At 45.0% G+C, this 20,027-nt stretch overlaps 1 protein-coding gene across 1 annotated transcript in view; it reads right to left on the bottom strand.

Moving 5' to 3' along the window:
* Positions 1–993: 993 nt before the first annotated feature.
* The window catches only part of LOC310818382 (MAM domain-containing glycosylphosphatidylinositol anchor protein 2), a gene marked incomplete at both ends in the record, with an annotated part of 121,233 nt that continues 102,199 nt past the window's right edge, over positions 994–20,027 (bottom strand). The window contains 7 exons of the mRNA XM_083689325.1: positions 994–1,082; positions 2,372–2,471; positions 2,934–3,064; positions 7,222–7,383; positions 9,323–9,478; positions 11,392–11,412; positions 17,795–17,972. Of these exons, the coding sequence (XP_083545451.1) occupies positions 994–1,082; positions 2,372–2,471; positions 2,934–3,064; positions 7,222–7,383; positions 9,323–9,478; positions 11,392–11,412; positions 17,795–17,972 (837 nt within the window). The remainder of the gene's footprint in view (positions 1,083–2,371; positions 2,472–2,933; positions 3,065–7,221; positions 7,384–9,322; positions 9,479–11,391; positions 11,413–17,794; positions 17,973–20,027) is intronic.

The raw sequence follows: 20,027 nt of genomic DNA on the forward strand, positions 1-20,027 counted from the left end.
AGTGGCTTCTGTTCCTCAGGTGGATGGCTGGTGGGTATGTGACACAGGGTATTATGACAGTATCACATCCACTCCACCTGCCCTAAGACCTACCTCCCTCAGAATCTCACCCAATCTCATCCAACCCGTCTCCACTGACCTCCACCTCTCCACTGCCATCCATCCATCCATCCACCCACCTTCTTTCTGCACTGCCATCCACTTCTCCCCTCTCCCCTCTGCTCTTAGCCTTGAAACTCCATCTGCCCTTCGATCTCCTCTCGACTACACCCCACCTCTCCTCCACCCCTCGTTTCTTCAGTTGGCCACTTGGACATTGTGAGCACAGTGTTGTTGTGAGATACTTAGGCAGCCACAGGGGAAGGGAAAATAAGCAGATAGAACTAAATGTTGGTAAAGTTTCTGTTTTCTGCAGTACCGCACCAAGCTGAGAAAGTAACGTGGAGGGCGGAAATGAAAGGTGTCAAAAGACGTGTCAGATGCAAGTAAATGAAGATAAGATACACACAGAAAAGCTTTGATTCCATGTAGTATTTGAAAGCAGGGAAAATAATCAGCTCTTCAAAAAGTCACTAATGCCTCTGTACTGTACCCTTTCAAAGAAAGTTTCATAACTGACTGGCAAAGTTGTCCTTGTGCTTCACAAATAGTTCTCCCGGTGCGCTTGTGAACTCTTCCCCCACAAAGTCCAGGCTCGTTTCACACACACCTGGCTTCGTACTCGTAAAGTGCTCACAATCCTGCGCGGGGGAGCATTTTTCTGGAAAAGGTGTCTCTTAAAAAAATTAGCGAATCTTCTTTATTACTTTTTATGTATTTTTTTTTCCCTTTTTTTCTCGTTTTTTTTTAATTGGTTTTCATCCCTGGAGACTCTGTGTGCGGCCCCTCACTGCCGTCTGAATGCATGAATCTTTGGTGATTAGATGCCGAGGGGTGCTAGCTCACAGACGTCGTGTCTGACTGTTCGCCTCCCACAGACGACACGCAGCAGGGTCACCTCCGGCCTCCCAGGAAGGTCATCCCCAAGGTGATGCTCAGCGGCCATATATGGGCGTATGTGGGTGGAGCCGTGGATATGAGATCTGGAGGCGGGGGTATAGACAGAGAAGAGAGATGGATGTTAACGACACACGTGCTGTGTTACGCTCAAGGTTAGCTGTGGACATAGACAGGAACCTAGGTTCAGCATACCCCCGACCCAATCCTTACCTTCAACATTACCAAGACTGACCGTAAATCAGTGTCTCGCGGTATTTCCATACCACACTGTCTGTTTCCATGGTCACACTGAGAATCATGCAAGATTCATCATGTAAGATTGAAATACATTATTCATGATATCAAACTCTGTCTTCGACCTGGGTGACTATTCCTTAACTACAAATGAAGTGATTAAATAGCTTTGAATGATAATGGAGCTGGACACACAGAGAGTACCTCCAATGTATCAGAATGACTTGACGTATCTTTCTGGAGATATTTTTCAAATGAAAGATGTGAAAGTATTAACAGTCACTGTCATGTCTGTTGAACACCTGATGAAGCCTGATGAATGCTGTACATTACTGGTGGAATGTAATCTTCTATGACAGGATCAGCATGGCAGTCATAAACAGCCATATGACACAAACTGTATCTAGAACCATTCATATCCATCTCTCTGGTGTTGTAGAGTGTGATACAGTACTAAGTACTTACTGACAGTGTGTCACATGCTAGTAACACCAAAACTATACACCATACTGTCTATTCATTATGATTACGGTAAGTTGGGGTTTCTTTTTCATTGACATTAGGTACAGTGGAAGACAAGTATTTTTCACAACATTTTTGATCTTCAGAAGGTCGGTTTACAACTGTGTACAATTTCCCTCTGTTAAAAAAAGTTCAAAATCAATCTTTCAATGTTCAGAGTATATAAAAGAGGGAAAAAAAGAAAAGAAAATCCAAATGACAAGACGACAATCATGGCTACGCTTCGAAAAAGAGAGAACAAGCATTACATCACCGGTCCATTTAGAATAGGATTAAATCAGAGATCCCGCTGTGAGGAACAGTCTCCTCGTCCACCTGTCGATACCGTCTTGTCAATTGCAGGCTATTACCTGTCCTGTTTTCTATTTTCTCTTTCTGTTTGTTCCCCAGTGCAATTACAGTGCTTTGCTCCCTGCGGTTGGGCTTGCGATCGTTCATGTGATTACGGAGCGGTCTCCATGGCAACACCCGTTTATACAAGAAGTGCCTTACCTTCACCTCGCCCCCCCCCCCCCCCCCCCCTCTCTCTCTCTGTCTTTCATGAGGTTGGAAAAAAAAAGAAAAAATTGACCTTAGATCTGGGTCTAGGGGTACCCTGCTGTGTTGGCCTACTCACGATTGCCTGGTGGGTCTCGACATTCCCCTTCCTCCAGGGTGACGTCATCGATCGCAATGTCCCCCTCAATGCCCGGGCCTCGGATGCCTTCCAGCACAACCTGGGGAGAAAAAGAGAGAGAGAGATAAATAGATAGATAGAGAGAGAGAGAGAGAGAGAGAGAGAGAGAAACGTAATATCATTAGTGATGTATATACAGTTTAGTAATATATTTTCATCAGAGAAAAGACACAGGACAGAAAGGGCATCGTCTCTACCACAAAACCCCTGTCCATTACACCATAGCCTATCCCCCATTTAATCACAAAGGCTTATCAAGCGCTACATCAATATGTGTTCGCAGGGAAAGCAAATCTCAATATCAAAGAGACAGACAGAGAGCCACAGGGCTACAAGGTGAATGCTGGATATCAGACGAGCAAGGACAGCAGTCTGTGTTATTGTCCATCTAGATTAGTGAATAGAGGCTGGTAGGTTTCAATAGATGGCCCTCTGAAACAAAGAATTTGAGTAGAACTGCCTTCCGTCCTGAAACATTGAATCGCGAGGGGGCCTCACTCACCTGGAACGACGCCGTTGGGTGGATGCTGACTTTGGCCTGCCGCCAGCGGTCAGCTTGGTTACCGCTCAGCGACCATGCAGGACTCTCAGAGGTGGCCTGGCCCTTCTGCCTCAGGAATGCGTTTAGGGTCCCTACACGATGGGGAAACACCATATGGTCAAACTTCAAGGACTTTTCCAATTTCATCATAAGAAGCTATTGCATTTTGGTATAATTCATGGTGTGCTATGATTGAGAGCCAATGGTCATAGCATTGTATCCCGCTACCCCCCTTCCTGCAATATGTGGACAACATAGCAATCAAACCCTGTTAAACTCTGTTAGTAGCAATCAAACTCTGACCCTGTTATTGCCAGAACCTTGCTCCAACCATCTGAACCCTCTGAACCACCATTCCAGAACAATATTACAATTTTGTTACGTGAAAGCAATGCCTAAAAAAAGCTGCATAAACTCTCTCATCAATATTGAATGCTTTATTATTATTGGATCTTAAATGTCAGTTTAAAAGTGGAGGGGTAACTGGTATCTAGAGGGGGATTTATTTTAGTTTTTAACATTTCCAATCTCTGCCTGCATTCCAAATTCATGTCTTCTTCTGCATTCAAGGCAGAGCGAGAGCGGTGGCAAAGGTTAAAAGCGGATCGTACGAATTGATACATTTATTAATTCCGGGTTCGGCGAGTGATGATGAATTATTCTCAAACACGTAATAATAAAGTTTAATTATAACTAATGGCCAATAAGTGGCAGAGAATTCCTGAGATTGAACCAACAACGTCACGTTGGAAGGCTTTTCTCAATCATTTATTCCTCCTAGGATTGGGTGTGAATCTGAATGAGCCCCAAGTCAAACCTGGTCCTTATAATTCAAAGGGAAACCCTTTCGTCCAGGCTGTTTCTATAATGTGCTATTGAGGTTAAACGTCTCCACAGATTCGATGTGAAGAAGCTCCTTCTTTTTTTTTTTGCACCACTCCTCTGGCCTTGCCCTTTGATGTAAAACCATCAGATGACGACATTGAGTGCAACCCACACCTCCTTCTTTCCCTCCTTTCCCTCCTCCTACAACAAACAGCTCAAAGAATGTACTATGCAACAGACTGTGTTGGTTTAAAAAGCTGCCATGCAGAGAATCTGCCCCTCCAGCAACGGGCCAACCATCCAACCCAGCGTCAGCGTCAGAGCAGCGTACGCTTGCTCCACAGCGAGGCAACCCCACCCACCCCCACCCCCACCCCCACTCCCACTCCCACAGCTCACTAGGACAATTACTCTGTAGTTTATGAGTGAGTCACAGTGAAGCAAAGAGGCATGTTCGTTCTTAGCTACCGCATCGCCTGCTGGCGGCAAAGACAGAGGAGCAACGAAAATTGCTTTGATGCATCTCAGGCTCAGCAAACTGCCTCATTACCGTATGGCTATGGCTATGGATGCTTCTGAGAGAGAGAGAGAGAGAGAGAGAGAGAGAGAGAGAGGGCGGGGGGCTATATGTCCCTGTCTGTTCCCTCTTCATCAGCATACGCTTTTCCCCACGACAGCACAATCTCCACGAAGAGATGAACAGCACGTGTCTTACGGAACCTGACCCGGGGCTTCATCTAGTGTCGAAGTGTTTAACATAGAGGCTGGAATCTTGCTGAGCTATCTTGTTCTCACTTTCTTTGAACTCACTGTACTGTAAGGTGGTTATGTCAGTGTCGCCGCACTCTGAGCAGATGCATACCGTATGAGTTTGGCTGTGCAGGCTTCTCATTGAAGAATTGTGACATATTACGAATGCAGCTGAATATTAAAGCGCTCGATGCGACTCATGGTTAGGAATAATTTGCACCTCCTGTGTTTTCTTCGATACAAAGAAAAAAAGCTAGTTGTGTGGTATACAATTTCTTCTTTATGGTTGTTCCACCAATTCGTTTTCCGAAGAATTACGTATTATCCTGAGTATTTTACTCATGCCTTATTGGTATTTCAGTTACTTGACTGCTATGTGGTAAAACTGCTATCAAGTGAAGTTGATTAAGAATTTACAATTTTTAACACTATTTTCCATGTGTCCTAAGAGCAGAGGACTTTCTCAACTGTCTCCATTCTTACTCTTCTGAAATTCTATTTGGTAGAATTCCTTTTTCAGGAAGCATAGCAGTAAACCCATAAGGGATAAACGATTTAATTCAGAGCTGGATAAAATCCTCAAGAACCATTGGACACTTCCCATTATACACACAGAGATTGGAATTACAACGCAAGAGAGGGGGTGTATAGCATTAGCATTTCCAGCTAATGAAATAGCTCTGATCCCTTGCCCTCTCAGTAGGCCAGACATGAAACAGACTCTTTGCTGTGTGCTGGGGGACTTAATCCTGTAAACAAACGTGACACAAGCTCCAAAGGCACACTTTGAAGTGTGCTTCAGTAATTAGCTGTGACCTTGTCCCAGGTAGCCCCTGCTAGCTAAAAAAATCTCTCGCCGAGACCCTGCCGCAACTCTCCACTGAGTGTGGGCAAAGTCTTTATCGAGTGTGTGCGTCTGTACATCCGGCTAGCTGCAGCAATACAGAGACACAGCTCTACTCTGACTCACCAGCGACAGTCCCAGGCAAGCAGAAACACTCACACAAACACAGACACTTTACACTGTAGAATGAATTCTGTCTCTTCATGGATCTGTAAGAACTCACACCAGCAAAACATCCAAGGCAGCAGGATTAAAAATAGCACATGCAAGTGTGAGCTTTGGTTTTAAGGATGTGCAAAAAGCTCATAAAGGTTCTATAGGAGGTGAATAAATATTTATAACCCCACATAAATGCAAAGTATCAAAAACACTGAATATGGATAGGACGCGGTGGAGCATTTAGCAGAACATTCCCATGGTTCAGTATTTCACACGTTTTTCAAAACGTTCTGAGCTCACATTCCGAAACTGCAGACAGAATTCCTTTCAGAGGGGAGAGGCAGAATGCTAAGTAGAGCCTCGCTCTGGAGTATCTGAGTGTCTCCAGCCCTTGACATTTAGCCCATTCATCATAACAAACCACGGCCTGGGCATAGGCCGCACCACAGGCGGGGAGGGAGTGGCTGGGGGAGGGGGGTTTGGCTGGCGATCAATCTGAGCAAATTGGAAATGTCATGGCCTACTCAACCTCAGCTGAGTGCTGGAGGAGCTCCCCTCTCCCCACTGACCCCCACCCCCTCTACCTCCCTCTCTTCCCCCCCTCCAGATGTGGTTCCAGACTCCCACCTGGCCATTCCAAGATGTCCATTCCGCTAGGGTGAGCTAAGCTAGCCTGACTCATCCTCGTAGACTGTCACAAACCCCTCGCACAGCATCAACCCTTTGTCAGAATTGTGATAGCTAGCTAGTGCCCTCACTTTGCTCTCTGAAGTGCTTGGCGGCGGTGCAAGCAATATTGTTTCAACAACAGTTGTCTTCGACAGCAAAGGGAATCGCTTTAGAGCTCTTCACAACAGCAAACACATTTCTCCAACAAGGCTTCCAGCGCAACACTCCCAGACAATGAGAAGGTAATGTAAGAGGCTAAGTAATACCACACACTATTATCAGTCTAGGGAGAGCCATGGGACTGCTCTAGTCCTGCTCCCTCCTCTACACCGCCAACAGCTAAGCTGCTATGTAACCCCTAGTGGAGACACACACACACACACACACACACACACACACACACACACACACACACAGGAAACTGGAATGTAGTCATCCTGAGAGAGACAGAGAGACAGAGAGAGAGAGAGAGAGAGACAGAAATTGAGAGAGAGAGAGAGAGCGAGAAAAAACCTCAGAGAGAGATCTCACCAGGGGAGGATACTAGCCCTTCCGTTTCACAACCAGAGATCCAATCTCCCTCCCCACTCCACTCCTTCACTCACACTCACACTCACACACACTCACACACACACACACACACACACACGAAGAGGTAGTGGGTCTGTAGCTGACTGATTGCGTCCAGGGCGAGGAGAATCTAAGAGCAGAGCATTAGAGACAGAGTGGTACTTCACTGAGAGAAGGGAAACGGCTCTGTTGTCAATGCTTGAGACCGGTGTCTCCACAGCAACATCATCTGAATTCTAAGAATACACTCCGGGGAGGAGTTGTTTGCTTGGACACTCTGGCTGTAGTAGTAGAGCTAAGTATCGATGAAAATTGTAAAGCAAATTTTTTATACTTAAACTTGGGTTTAAGCAATAGATACGCATGTACACACACACACACACACACACACACACACACACACACACACACACACACAAACACACAACTTACCAATGTGTTTGCCGTACATATGGTAGTAAAAGCCAAAGCAGTAGGCAGGGGGGTTGGTGATGCCGTAGGGGTTTTTGGGCGCAACGTTGAAGAACGGGCTCACCAGACGTGCCTGCTCCCCCTCCTTCCGAGGCCTGGAGGTTTCTATGTACATGTAGAAACCTGTAAGAAACACACACAATGTCATTAACCTAATAGCAACACCACACCTGACAGCAGATGCTGTCATCGCAATGGACTCAGTGGGCCAATTCTCTAAACACATAGGGCACTTAACTCTAATTTTCACGCTATTCTGGCTCCCCTCCTCGTAACCTAACTCAGAGTGCTTAAGTGCCCATGTGAGAAATAAGCGTTTGAGGAGGGGTATGACTAAAATGTGGGCGTGTCCAATAGATTTCCAAGATAAGTGAATCCTAACCCCATATTTACACACCATCTGTCTCATGGCCTGTACTCAAACAAAAAAGGTGGAATAACTTATTAAACCTTTTGTGAAGATGAATGATAGAAAGACATTTGTGAAGAGATTACATGTTCTGGCTTAGCCCATTGGAATGATTACATATATTGGAAACTATTGAAAGAAAATGCTGGTTAGCATTTATTAGCATCTAAAAAGAAAGTGTCTCATGCACGAGTTGGGCAGTTCATGAGAGACTGAGATTGAATTAAACCAGTGCTTAAATTATCAAGTTAGGATTCCGGCCATAAAGACAGCAAATCCGGCCAACATTTTCTGTCCCGACATGCTCATTTTGGCATCTCTTTTAATGTATTTGGAGCTGTTGCAGAATGATCTTGGTCCAGTGGGAGATTGAACAGAGGGTGGGGGTGTGCAGTTCTGAAACTGTCTGACAGCTTTTTTTGCCAGGCAATCTTAATAAGCCAAAGAGTTTTTGCATGATTGCCAAAGACAATAGGTTGGAGTCACTCAGCGACAAGTTGGCCACTGCTGTAAATCACAAAAATACAAACTCTTGGTTGTGCTCTCCACATTTCATAACACCCACACCCCCCCAATGAAAGGACAAAGGGTTATACAGTACAAGAGGATCCAGCTCATGAAACAAGGAAGTCAATTTCCACTAAAGTCTTCTCCCCTCTCATCTCTAATAACACTAACCAGGGGCAAAGAGGAGAGAGGCCGATGCTTCACATTTATGTCTCCCTCCCCTGACACCTTCATGGGCGAGGCAGCAGAACTAACCTTCACCTGACAGGGCCCAAGCATCATTTCAAACCCCATCTCCACCCGGCTTTGGGGCATGGGAAGGTAGAGAACGGCTTCACGCGCCCTCTAGCCCAAATCAAATAGAATTTCTTCTTCAGTTGAATTTGATATCAGATAATTACAGCCCGCTAGGATTTGGGCCTGGTAATGAAATGCTGGACAATTTCAAACCATTTGGGTGATTAAAGCCAATGCATTATTGACTACATCAGCTGCTGCCACTACACTCTCATAAAAGACAAGATCACGCTCACTCTCCCCCAGGACAAGCACAGGCCAACTATCAGACTTTCTCAGACAGCTCTGCTTTGTGGATGTGTGTGTGTGTGTGTGTGTGTGTGTGTGTGTGTGTGTGTGTGGATGTGTGTGTGTGTGTGTGTGTGTGTGTGTGTGTGTGTGTGTATGTGTGTGTGTGTGTGTGTGTGTGTGTGTGTGTGTGTGTGTGTGTGTGTGTGTGTGTGTGTGTGTGTGTGTGTGTGTGTGTGTGTCTGTGTCTGTGTCTGTGGGGGTGTGTTTGTGTAGCAAACAGAGAAGAGATTGAGTCACCACAGCCAACAGTGCAATCCTTGTAGAGCCACAGTTAATGGTTATTAAATGGATAGTTAAAATCAAATCGCTGTGATTCTGTGAAGGTATGTGGTTAATCACAGCAATTAGATTTTGGAGTGAACTCCATGTATCTCTTCAATGACTGGCAGTGCTGCAGTCTGGATGTCCTGCAGAAGAGGCTGGTGGAGGTAGAAACTGTAATGCATGGAAATGGAATGACTCATGTGTTTGATACCATTCCTCATTCCATTCATTACAATGAGCCCATCCTCCGATTTCTACCTCCACAAGCCTCCCCGGAGGTCCTGGTACACTCACCCTGCTTGGACCCGCTCCGGTCGCTACTGGGCCCCGTGTTGGGCGTGTACTTGGTGTCACGGGTGGCGGCGCTGTGCCTCGTCCAATCAAAATCGTCGTTCTTGTCCTGTGTGAACATGCAGATGGGCTCCTCCTCGAAGCTGCAGTGGAACTCTCCTGACGAGCGCAAGCAGAGAAAGACTGTTATAGTTATGAAAAATGATAGACAACCTGAGCATACAATATGTGTAGGGTTACAGCAGCTGACCTCTATTGAGCTATGAATCATGAGTTGTGTGTTCTACTGTATAACAAGAGGACACTGTTGTGGTTTGTGTGTCTGTATGTGTGTGTGTGTGTGTATGTGTGTGTGTATGTGTGCGTTTGTTTGTGTGTGTACATAACAATGAAAGGATGCTATAGTTCTCTCTCCTGTGCATGTCATTGCAGCTCACCATGACATGAACAATGAGACGGAAAGGTAGTTATAGCTCCTACCATTATCTATTCAATATGGAATAGCATACAGTATTACGCACAGGTGACATTCTATTGCTCAACATCGGCTCCTAAAGTCTAGGTAATGTGTGGGTATAAGAGTTTAAAGGGCTGTGGGTAGGGGACAATGTTTCCCACAGCAGGCCTTGCGGCCTCTATTGGCCCTCAATGGCATATGTACTGTAAGTGAAGGATCTCGACTTCCAGATAATGCATAGAAAACTGAGAAACACATCCCGACATAACCGGAAGACATTTGGAAAAGAGAGAAGAAAAAAGACAAAAAAAACGGGTTTCCACAGAATCCTCCTCAAAGAGTTGCTAAAAAGGTGCATTTAAGATTCACGATGCGCCCGCTTTGCGATAAATATTAATTGATTTATTAAAACGTAGCTGGGAGCACTTTGGAGTGGTGACCTTGGGAGAGGCAGGATATGTAGGTTTCTACTTCAGTGGAAAGAAGCGGAAAAGGAGTGTGTGTGTGTGTGTGTGTGTGTGCACTGTCAACGGTGCTGCCCAGTGAAGACATCCAGAGATAGGGCTGGATCTCTCTTCTCCCCCCCTAGGCATGCAGATCTAAATCGAGGTCTAGCCCTCTGGCGCCTCGGTTAATGCTAGTCCACTGTCAGCTAAGCTTAATGTGCCTCCTCCATATAAAGAGGGGGATTTGGAGGGTTGGAGGGAAGCATGGAGTGGAGGAGGAGGAGGAGGAGGAGGAGGAGGTGTGCAGGTAACATTGTCTGTGCCCTGCAGGGGTTTGATAATGATGTTGGTGATGAGGATGTTTGCGATTATGTTTAGGGTGTTTGTGTGTAAACAACAATATGCTAAAGCAAGTGTGTGTTTGACAAGTAGGGAGTTTGCTAAAGGCTTCTAGAATGGCGCATCAGAAACATGGAAGAAACATATACTGTACAGTACACACACACTCACACACACCCCCATGTCCCCCCAAGACACACAGACACACAGACACACATACACACACACACACACACCCCCATGTCCCCCCAAGACACACACACACAGACACACAGACACACACACACACACACACACCCATGTCTATCCAAGACACACACACACACACACACAGACACACACACAGACACAGATACACACACACACACATACACACACACACACACACACACACACACACACACACACACACACACACACACACACACACACACACACTCTTCCAATCCTGTATTCAATATGTCCAAACAAATACAGTCGAAACCAACTGGTGCAGAAGACATCCACTTGGTGCTGGTAGATAGACCATCATTATCTTAATGTGTTGAGGGATCCAAAGAAAACACCACACACACACACACACACACACACACACACACACACACACACACACACACACGCCTCTCTACCACACACACACACGTCCTTTAGAATGCTAAGTTGCTTTTTTTTTTTTTTTTTGGACATGCAAGAGACAGAAATGCTCTGCAGGACACACAGTCAACGTGTCTCCCTGCTGTTAACACTGGTCCAGATCTGAGAGAGGAGCTCCTGATCATCTGCCTAAGACACGTTCAGCGAGGTAGAGGAACAACTCAAGCAGTACTTACTCAGGTGAGGGTTGATGGGAGCTGTAAAAACAAAAGGGCAGAAGGAAAAGATATTAGTTAACAATACCGTAGAACCCTCGTCCATCACTAACACACCTCTCTGCTGACTCATAGAAAGGCTTTTGTATGCCCTTGAGGTGTCAGTGAGTCACAGAGCATTTGTCACATAAATGTTTGGTGACACCATACGGAGACAGAACACATACAAACAATGTGTAACTCGACACTGCTACACATCTCATGACGGAAAACACAAGTTAACATTTAGCCGCTTTTTTTTTTTCTTTTCTCTTCCAATCCTGTATTCAATACGTCCAAACAACTAAAGTCGAAACTAACTGGTGCAGAAGACATCCACTTGGTGCCGGTAGATAGACCGTCATTATCTTAATGTGTTGAGGGATCCAAAGAAATTGAAGTGACAGAGATAACCGGAGTAGAATGCTATCCCTCTCCTCTGGTGATATCTACAGTACGTCAGTGGGATTAGTAAGAATGACAGCGACGGTAATGAGCTTATAAGCACAACAGCTTATCATCATCAGTACCATTTATATGCCTCGCTGATGTCCTTACCCAAGGTGACTTCACAAATTCAAAACACCACAAGTCTAATTGGATGTACTCCACGGGTCCCTATTGCATTATACATGAGATACACCGTGGCTCTTTGGTGTATTTGAAATCGGTAGATGCTAAGTGGGAGATGACCCTATCCTAAACCTGAAACCTTAACTTTAACTCTTACCGTAACCATTTTAAATCGTTTGAAACTTCAGTGGAGTCAAGCCATCCCGAGCATCTGGCAACCCTTTTGGTGAGCAGTCCATCAAAATGACTAGCCTGAATGTGCTTACATCAACATGAGAGGACTGTTCACATAGTCTAGAACTATGTAGTTAGTTTTGTTACTTAAAGATGCAGCTCAAATAGGTGGTCCTCCATTAGAACACCTGCAACTCAGAGTCGTTGTGGATTCCACCTGCCACTTCCTAGCTTGATCTGCATTCCCTCATTGATCATTTAAGAGGCTACCGCCGTGGCAAGCACAGAAAGGTCAAGGGTATTAAACGCTGTTTGTTTCAATGTAAGCCAGTTATGCCTGCAGTTCATTTTTTGGCGGAGTAAATACAATTTAGGCTGTCAAGAAGATGCATGGCCTTTTTAATGATCGATTCCTGTCCAAGTGAATGGATGTGATACATCAGCTTAACCGCAAAACGATGTTACTGCGGCTTTGTGATTTATGAAACGCAGCCACTCATGGAAGGAATTGATTTTAATCCACTCGATTAAATAAAAAAATAACAAATCATTCCCACAAAGAAAACATGTGTAAAGGAATAGTGGTTAAGAATTGAAGGGTCGGCCTCTTAGAGAACACAACAAGGAAAACTAAAAAAGGTCTGAGTGAACACGATAGAAGAAAAATGAAAAGGGAGACATTTTTCTTTGTTATTGTGGGTTGTGACATCTACCCAAACACCACATCCTTGACAAGAAAGGGAGGATGAGAAGGCTTGAAAATAAATGAAAGTGGGAACATTTGCAGAGGAGAGGGGAGGAGAGAAGAGAAGAGGAGAGGCAGATGAGAGGAGAGGCAGATGAGAGGAGAGGAGGGGAGAGGAGAGGAGAGGCAGATGAGAGGAGAGGCAGATGAGAGGAGAGGAGGGGAGAGGAGAGGAGTTTCTTTTAATATCCAGAAGAGGAGAAGGATTAAGTGGAATGGGGAAAAAGTGACAGCGGTCGTTTCGAAATGTGTTTGCAGAGCAGCAACCCTCAGGGACAGCAAACTGTTTTTCGTCTGTCTCTTTTCTCTTCTTCCCTTCTTTAAAAAAAGAAAACTCTCTATGACCTTAACCGAGGCGAGAGCTAGCTCCTGCCAGAGACTCCCCGCGAACAAGAATCAAAGTTAACGTTACCTGGCTGTGCCTGGGGTGAGTCACATACATAAACATACACATTGGACTGCTGTTAATGTTAGGGCTAACAGTACACACACCAAGGTTATGGTTAGTTCAGACTGAAGAACCATTGTAACACAAGGAAAACATGAACCGAGAACTCATGTAGCCTGCAGGGGAGGCTGGTGGAGGTTTAAATCAGAGGACAGGCTCTTTGTGATGCATGGAATAGAATGAGCAATGGTATCAAACACACGTGGCAGATGTCCAGTACACACTTCATACACGGGATGAAATATAACTAATCTCTTGCTACCAGGATCACCACAAGATAGGACTCAATAGTTTGAATAGAGACTAATCAATTTGAGTGTATTTGTCTGTTGCGCAGTGATCTCCTTGCATTTATCCTTGTTCAAACGAACAAAGGCAGTCACGATGATTGACTTTTCGAAAAACGAGAACTAACACAAAAAGACCGAAGCTGCTTTCCTGTTGCCTTCTGTTAGACAACATCTTTAATGTGATTGCAGCAGACAAATTCCATTGAATTGACAGTGGAGGTTAAATAGGGTAAAACACAGGCCTCCAGTCTGAGGTAACAGAAAAGGAAAGATAATAATGACATAGGCCTTTCATATTTCCTCTGTTAAAACATTTAGTTGAGAATGAATCCCAAATCCAAACAGATAGCTGCAGAGTGCAGCACTGCTGCAGTCCACAGAGAGAGTAGAAATCAAGCCGGCTGCTTTAGAGAATAGTTTTAAATGACAAGCTATAGCCGCGGGCCATAGAAATGGATGTCAACTTTTTAGACGGAATTCTATTCTTTTATTCTCTGGCAAACACTCACTGACGATTTCTCCCTCCTCCCCCTCCCTCCGTTTCCCCCCACCCCTCTCTCCCTCCTCTCTCTCCCTCTTTGAGACCTTGGTTAGGAAAATATGTTTCGTTTGACTGTTATTTTACCTGCAGCCTCTCCAGCCTGACTCACACGCAGCCCCAGTCCAGATTAATGTGTCTGGTTTAGTCATATCTCTCCCCCCACTGATGAAATCAAGCTGAGCAGAGAGAAGGGCCAGGAGCTTAGCTAGCCTCACCCACCACCATTGCTGCATACACAATGATGAGCACGCACGCATACGTGCACATACGTGTCTCGTGCAAACACACACACACACACACACACACACACACACACACACACACACACACACACACACACACACACACACACACACACACACACACCCACACACACACACACACACACACCACTTCAGTAAAAGGTGGATGCAAACTCGTGCTTATGAAAATATGTATTCATCTCTATCTTGCAATTGTTTTTGAATATGAAACAAATAAATAAGACGAGACAAAAATAATGAGAGGAAATTGGCAAGCCATCCTGAATATGTCTGATTGTGAAGGTTTCGGCAGTGAAGGGGAAATTACTCAAGTTTCAAAGGAGTCCTTTCACATCCCACTGGCAGTTCTGTCTGCAGTAAACACAATCAGGGACTGAGTAGAGAAACCCAGTTGCTTGCTCAACAACAACAGCAACGTGTGACATTCACATTTTTGTGGGTTTATTGCAGTGTGTTCATTTGAGTAGCTTCCACTGGACTTCAAATTGCATCACACTGTGTTAAGAGCTCTTCAGAAAGCTGTGAAAGCTTTTAGAACTGTCCTCCATTTCCCTATGGTGCATTGCTCTTTTCACTCCGACAGAAAATGGTTCAAGAAATGAAAAGATCCAAGGTAACTGTCATTTTTGGTATTTCTGTAGAAATAGAGTGTCAACTGCCAATAATTGTACTCCTCACATACACATTTTCACCTGAGAAGGTCGGCTGTGTTCTTGTAATTCTTTCAATATGCTCTGTATGTCATTCACTCCGTCAATTCATTTCCCAACATGCTTGCAGGAGAGTGGCTCCCTTTTCAAATTCTTAATTTTGTCTGAAATACAATATGAGCTCATTGACCGCCAGAGGACAATCTGCCACAGAGGCCAGCCAGGACACAGACAGTGACTTAATTTTGGCAGGCTTCCCTGTCCACTGGTCCGCTACTGTATTACAGAGCAGACCATTTACAATGGCAACAGTCAAGATCCCCATAGACCACAACAACCCAACTGCTCGTAACCAACCCCACAATCCACACTCTCCAAGATTCCCATCAATCACGTTTAGTTAGAGTCTGGAGAGCGGCCATCGTTGTCTGAGAAAGCCACATGACGTGTTCACTAGGCTTGGGCTGATATCAGAATTCTCAAACTGTTATACCTTCCTGCCAAAATACCTATTAATACCTTAAAATACACACCCAGACTCTGAGCACACAATGTTCACAAGCTAAATCTAGTTCAACCTATTCAATTAACAAAAGTAATTGAGGTAGTATTCTCATGTACTACGCAGTTAATATTGAATTATGTTTTGAAAACCTTTTTTACCTACATAACACAAGCTTCTACATTGCTAACATTTGCTGGCTACACACCAGGGGAGGCTGGTGGAGGTCGAAATCAGAGAACGGGCTCATTGTAATGCATGGAATGGAACGAGGAATGGTATCAACACAGCTCGAAAGAAACCAATCAATCGTATTAAATACAAGCATATTCCAGCAATCTCCCTTTTTCATGTCATTGAGGACGGAAATAAACTTAGAGGGATCACGCCCATGTCCTTCATGTGGAATGCTCTTCCCTTCCCTGTGGGCGGACACACGGGACTATCACTGCACAGTGCACACACAGATCCGCAATGCATTTCCAACTTGTCTCTTGCATCAGTGCTTGTATGAGAGGAGAGAGGGAGAACAAATTGGCGAGAACGACTTAACTCTCTGTGGGCCTCTGGCTGGATGAGCTTTACACTGGTTTAAACTGCAGGGAACGGCTCAGTCTCCTCGCTGGACAGAAGCTCAGACTGGCCAGAGCTAAATCACACAACTAGCTTAAAGATGACCCCCCGCACCTGGTGCTAGAGGAAGATAGAGAGATCACTCAGAGCACAACGCCCGATTTACTGTCAGATTTAGTGAGGGGGTGTTTTGATGTGAGGGTGGACATGTTACCGCGTATTCCCTCTTTTCAGCACAAAGGCAACCAGACTTCTTCTGCACTGTCAACGCGTGGGTGACAGGAAGCGACTTTAGGGCGGTCACCTACGCGGGGGAGAGACGACGACAACGACGACTGAATTCGGAGGTGCAAACAGATGCCGAGTTTGTCACAGCAGCAGAATGTCAGAGCCGGAGTCTCTTCAGTAGGAGAGCAGTGACACCACCATATTTCATCCCACAGCTTGGTATGCACTTTAAACACTCTTGCCAACTCACAGTAAAGTGACTACCCTGGGCTGCTTTCTGGTCCTTTCCTGTGCACAGCAGTATGATTACTAATCGTATCATTACCTATCATACGTTGATGAGTAAACTCACTCTAGCTGCACCACCGTGCTCCATAATCAAGACAGGGGTATGGATCATAATCCCCAACCCCAGGCAATAGTATAACTAATCATGTAATATATGCCATTTAGCTGACGTTTTTATCCAACGACATACATTGCAAACGACATTTAACATAAGATAAGAGAATGATACTGTAATTCTGACGATATTTCACAATCACAGGGTCACCTGGGACACCCATAGAGTACACCCCGTTCGTTAGCCCACTAGGCATGAGAGTGTGGTGTGTGGGAGAGCTACCAGGCCTAGCCTCAGCCTGCAGTAATTAGCTATTAGGCAAAGTCTCACACACACGTGGGCTTGAACTCCTCAGAGCTCCCTCTCCCACCTCTCTCTCTCTCTTCTCTCTCCCTCTCTCTCTCTCTCTCTCTCTCTCTCTCAGCCCAGCTCTGATGAGCTGCAGTAAAACTGAATAATTCACAACTGCAGCACATCTCAGGGTGAAGAGCACAGCAGCCGTGACAGCAGCACAGAGAGGCAGTCTGCTTCTCAATCACATCTCCAATAATAACTACAGATCTGCTCACCGTCGCCTGAGCCAATCAGATCCTGGAGGCTAACACCTGGCTCATAGCTTGTCATTATGAAAGATGTTAAGGAGAGATGGGGTTTGGCATTTTACTGGTAGATCGTATTATATGATAGGACTATGTGTTGTCTCTGTGAATTAGCTACCCTAGGCATGCTGTATAGCTGTCAACATCATTATGGATTCTGTCAGATCAATGAGGGGCATTTTATTATTTATCAGGGTAGTGGATCATTCAGTCAATAACCAAATAAATCAGATCACACTCAGTGTTTGCCATCAATCTCTTGAATCAAGAGTGCATGGCTGGAACAAAAGCCTGCACACCCAGTAGCTCTCCACAACCAGTGTTAGTGACCACTGCGTTACTGTAACACAGATTCCAGTTCAATTGTCCCGAAATAAAGATATTCACTATCACAGCTTCGTCATCGTACAGTACAGAACACAGTTAAACCCAGACACATCCAGTCATCTAACTCACCACTGTAGGTGACGATGCGTATGGTGGAGTCGCCCTCTCCGAAGCGCGTGATGGGGGTGAGGCGGACCTCGTAGGCCTCCGGCTTGATGAGCTCAGTCAGGTTGTGGGTGATGAGCTCCCCCTTGTTGATGATCCCCTCCACTGGGATCTCCTGCTCCCACCACCGCTGGAGCCCCGTCTGGACGGGAGGAGGAATTACGGGTTCATTAAGGGTTCAGGTTAGTGTAGCGGAGGTGGTTTGGAACCACTTTCCCATAATCTCTAGTCTTGTCTTGAGACCTGAACACTCCTAAAGCTACCTAGAGGCTTTAGCTTAGCGGGTTAAGGCGCATGTCACATTAGCGATTCAGGTTATCAACTGGGTCACACCAGTAACATTGCATCGCTAGCATCAACAGGGTGGCCCACAGCAATGGGAGGTTTCATTTTCTACCTGGTAGTTAATTGATTGATTAATGTCTTTGATTGGCGAAAGAATTCTAGATCTTACTCTGTGCCTGGCTAGAGGGGAAGGATGGAAACCAGCTGTGCTGCAGAACACGAAGCCTGAATTTGAGTAGCTCAGTTATAGAGAAAGGGGATATGACTAGCCACGATGCTACGCTCATCAAAGTACTGTAGAGGTTCTACTCCTTTACCATAAATCCATCTGATCTGCCTAGTGTACTGAATAGGGAACATCTTTGTCTTTGAAGTTTTTCCTTAATCTTCGTCCACAGTATCTCTCTACCGCTTCACGCAGAGGCCCTAAAAGAGGCTCAAATCCGAAAGGGAATTTTTCCATTTTTACTCATGCCTCAATGATACAATGCAGCGTGTCTTTGAGCATTGTACAGGGCGGGATCCAAAGACACAAGGAGATGCTTTCACTGGTGGCAATACAACACTTTAACAAGAGAGAGAACAAGACAGAACAACAGAGAAACCAGGGTGTTATTGTCCCCTGGAGGATCATTTTCAGGGGAGAGACCTGAAAAAAATAGAACCACAACAGACTCTGCATCACAATTGGATGCCATATGCTTATGTGAATGTGTGATGCCATTAGAGAGAGATGGAGGAGCAAGGAATGACACGTGTGGACAGTACTAATTAAGTAATTACCCCGTAGTATCGATGCCCTGCAATTATGAAATAAGAGTTCTCATTAAGGAAGGTTCACAGGTAAATAGAGAGGCTTTTGTCTATTATTGATAATTGTACACAGGATGCAACACTTGGCCTTACTTTGCCATGTAATTTCCACTTCACTCCTGAGTAGAAAAGACACCTTCGATAATTTGCTGGAATTGGAAGGCTCTGGATGGGAATCTGTTGAGGTGTGTGTGTGTGTGTGTGTGTGTTGCGTTTGTATTTGTACTGCAGTTAGGGGCAGATAGAGGCCTTAAATACCAAACTTGGCACGATAAACATGCAGCTTTAAACACAGACTGAGCAAATGGAAGCTGATAATTCCGTCTGATGGATAATTCCGTCTGATGGATAATTCCGTCTTCCCACATGAGGGAGGAATTGACTTTAAAGTGGTCAATTAAATCAAACTTTAATAGTTAATTATAAAACCCTTTTACCCTTTTGATATGATTTGCACACAATGTCTCTTGGTTAGACTTTTTTGGATTGGTGCTGCCATTTCATTTTCCATTACTGTTCATCTAAATTTGTGCCACTCAATGCAATTATCATTTCTGTTTACATCTCATTACCTTTCACTCTCCATTTTTTCACGGTGAGAGAGAGTTGCTGTATCACATTTAATTTCACTTGATTGCAGCAACAGTTCATGACGTTTTTTATGGGGGAACTTTGAAACACCAGTTGATCAAAGAGCGATCTGGGCCAGAGTGAAATGTAGGAATAATCAAAGTGACTGTGAAACATTAGGAGGGATCCTGATCCAGATTGCCTGCATGTAATTAGCCTGGCTCCTATTGATCTGGCTACTCCTAACCCTGCTCACTGATCCACCACTGACTGACAGATCAATTGAATGAGGAGGAGGAAGAGAGGAAAAGAGGGAGAAAGAGAGGGAGGAAGAGAGAGAGGTAGAAAGGGCTGTCTTTTGCTGGTTGCAATGTGATGATGTAGATGAAGCAGTATGGAGAGCCTTCATATCTCAGTGATGTAAATTGGATGTATAGGTAGTGTTGACAAGGCAAGGGCAGCAGGAGTGAAGCCTTTCCATTTTGCCCATGATGGCCAATGTGATTTCTGCTTTGTGCTTCTTGCTCCG

The sequence above is a fragment of the Argentina silus genome (assembly GCF_951799395.1).
Source record: "Argentina silus genome assembly, chromosome: 17".
NCBI classification, from domain to species: domain Eukaryota; kingdom Metazoa; phylum Chordata; class Actinopteri; order Argentiniformes; family Argentinidae; genus Argentina; species Argentina silus.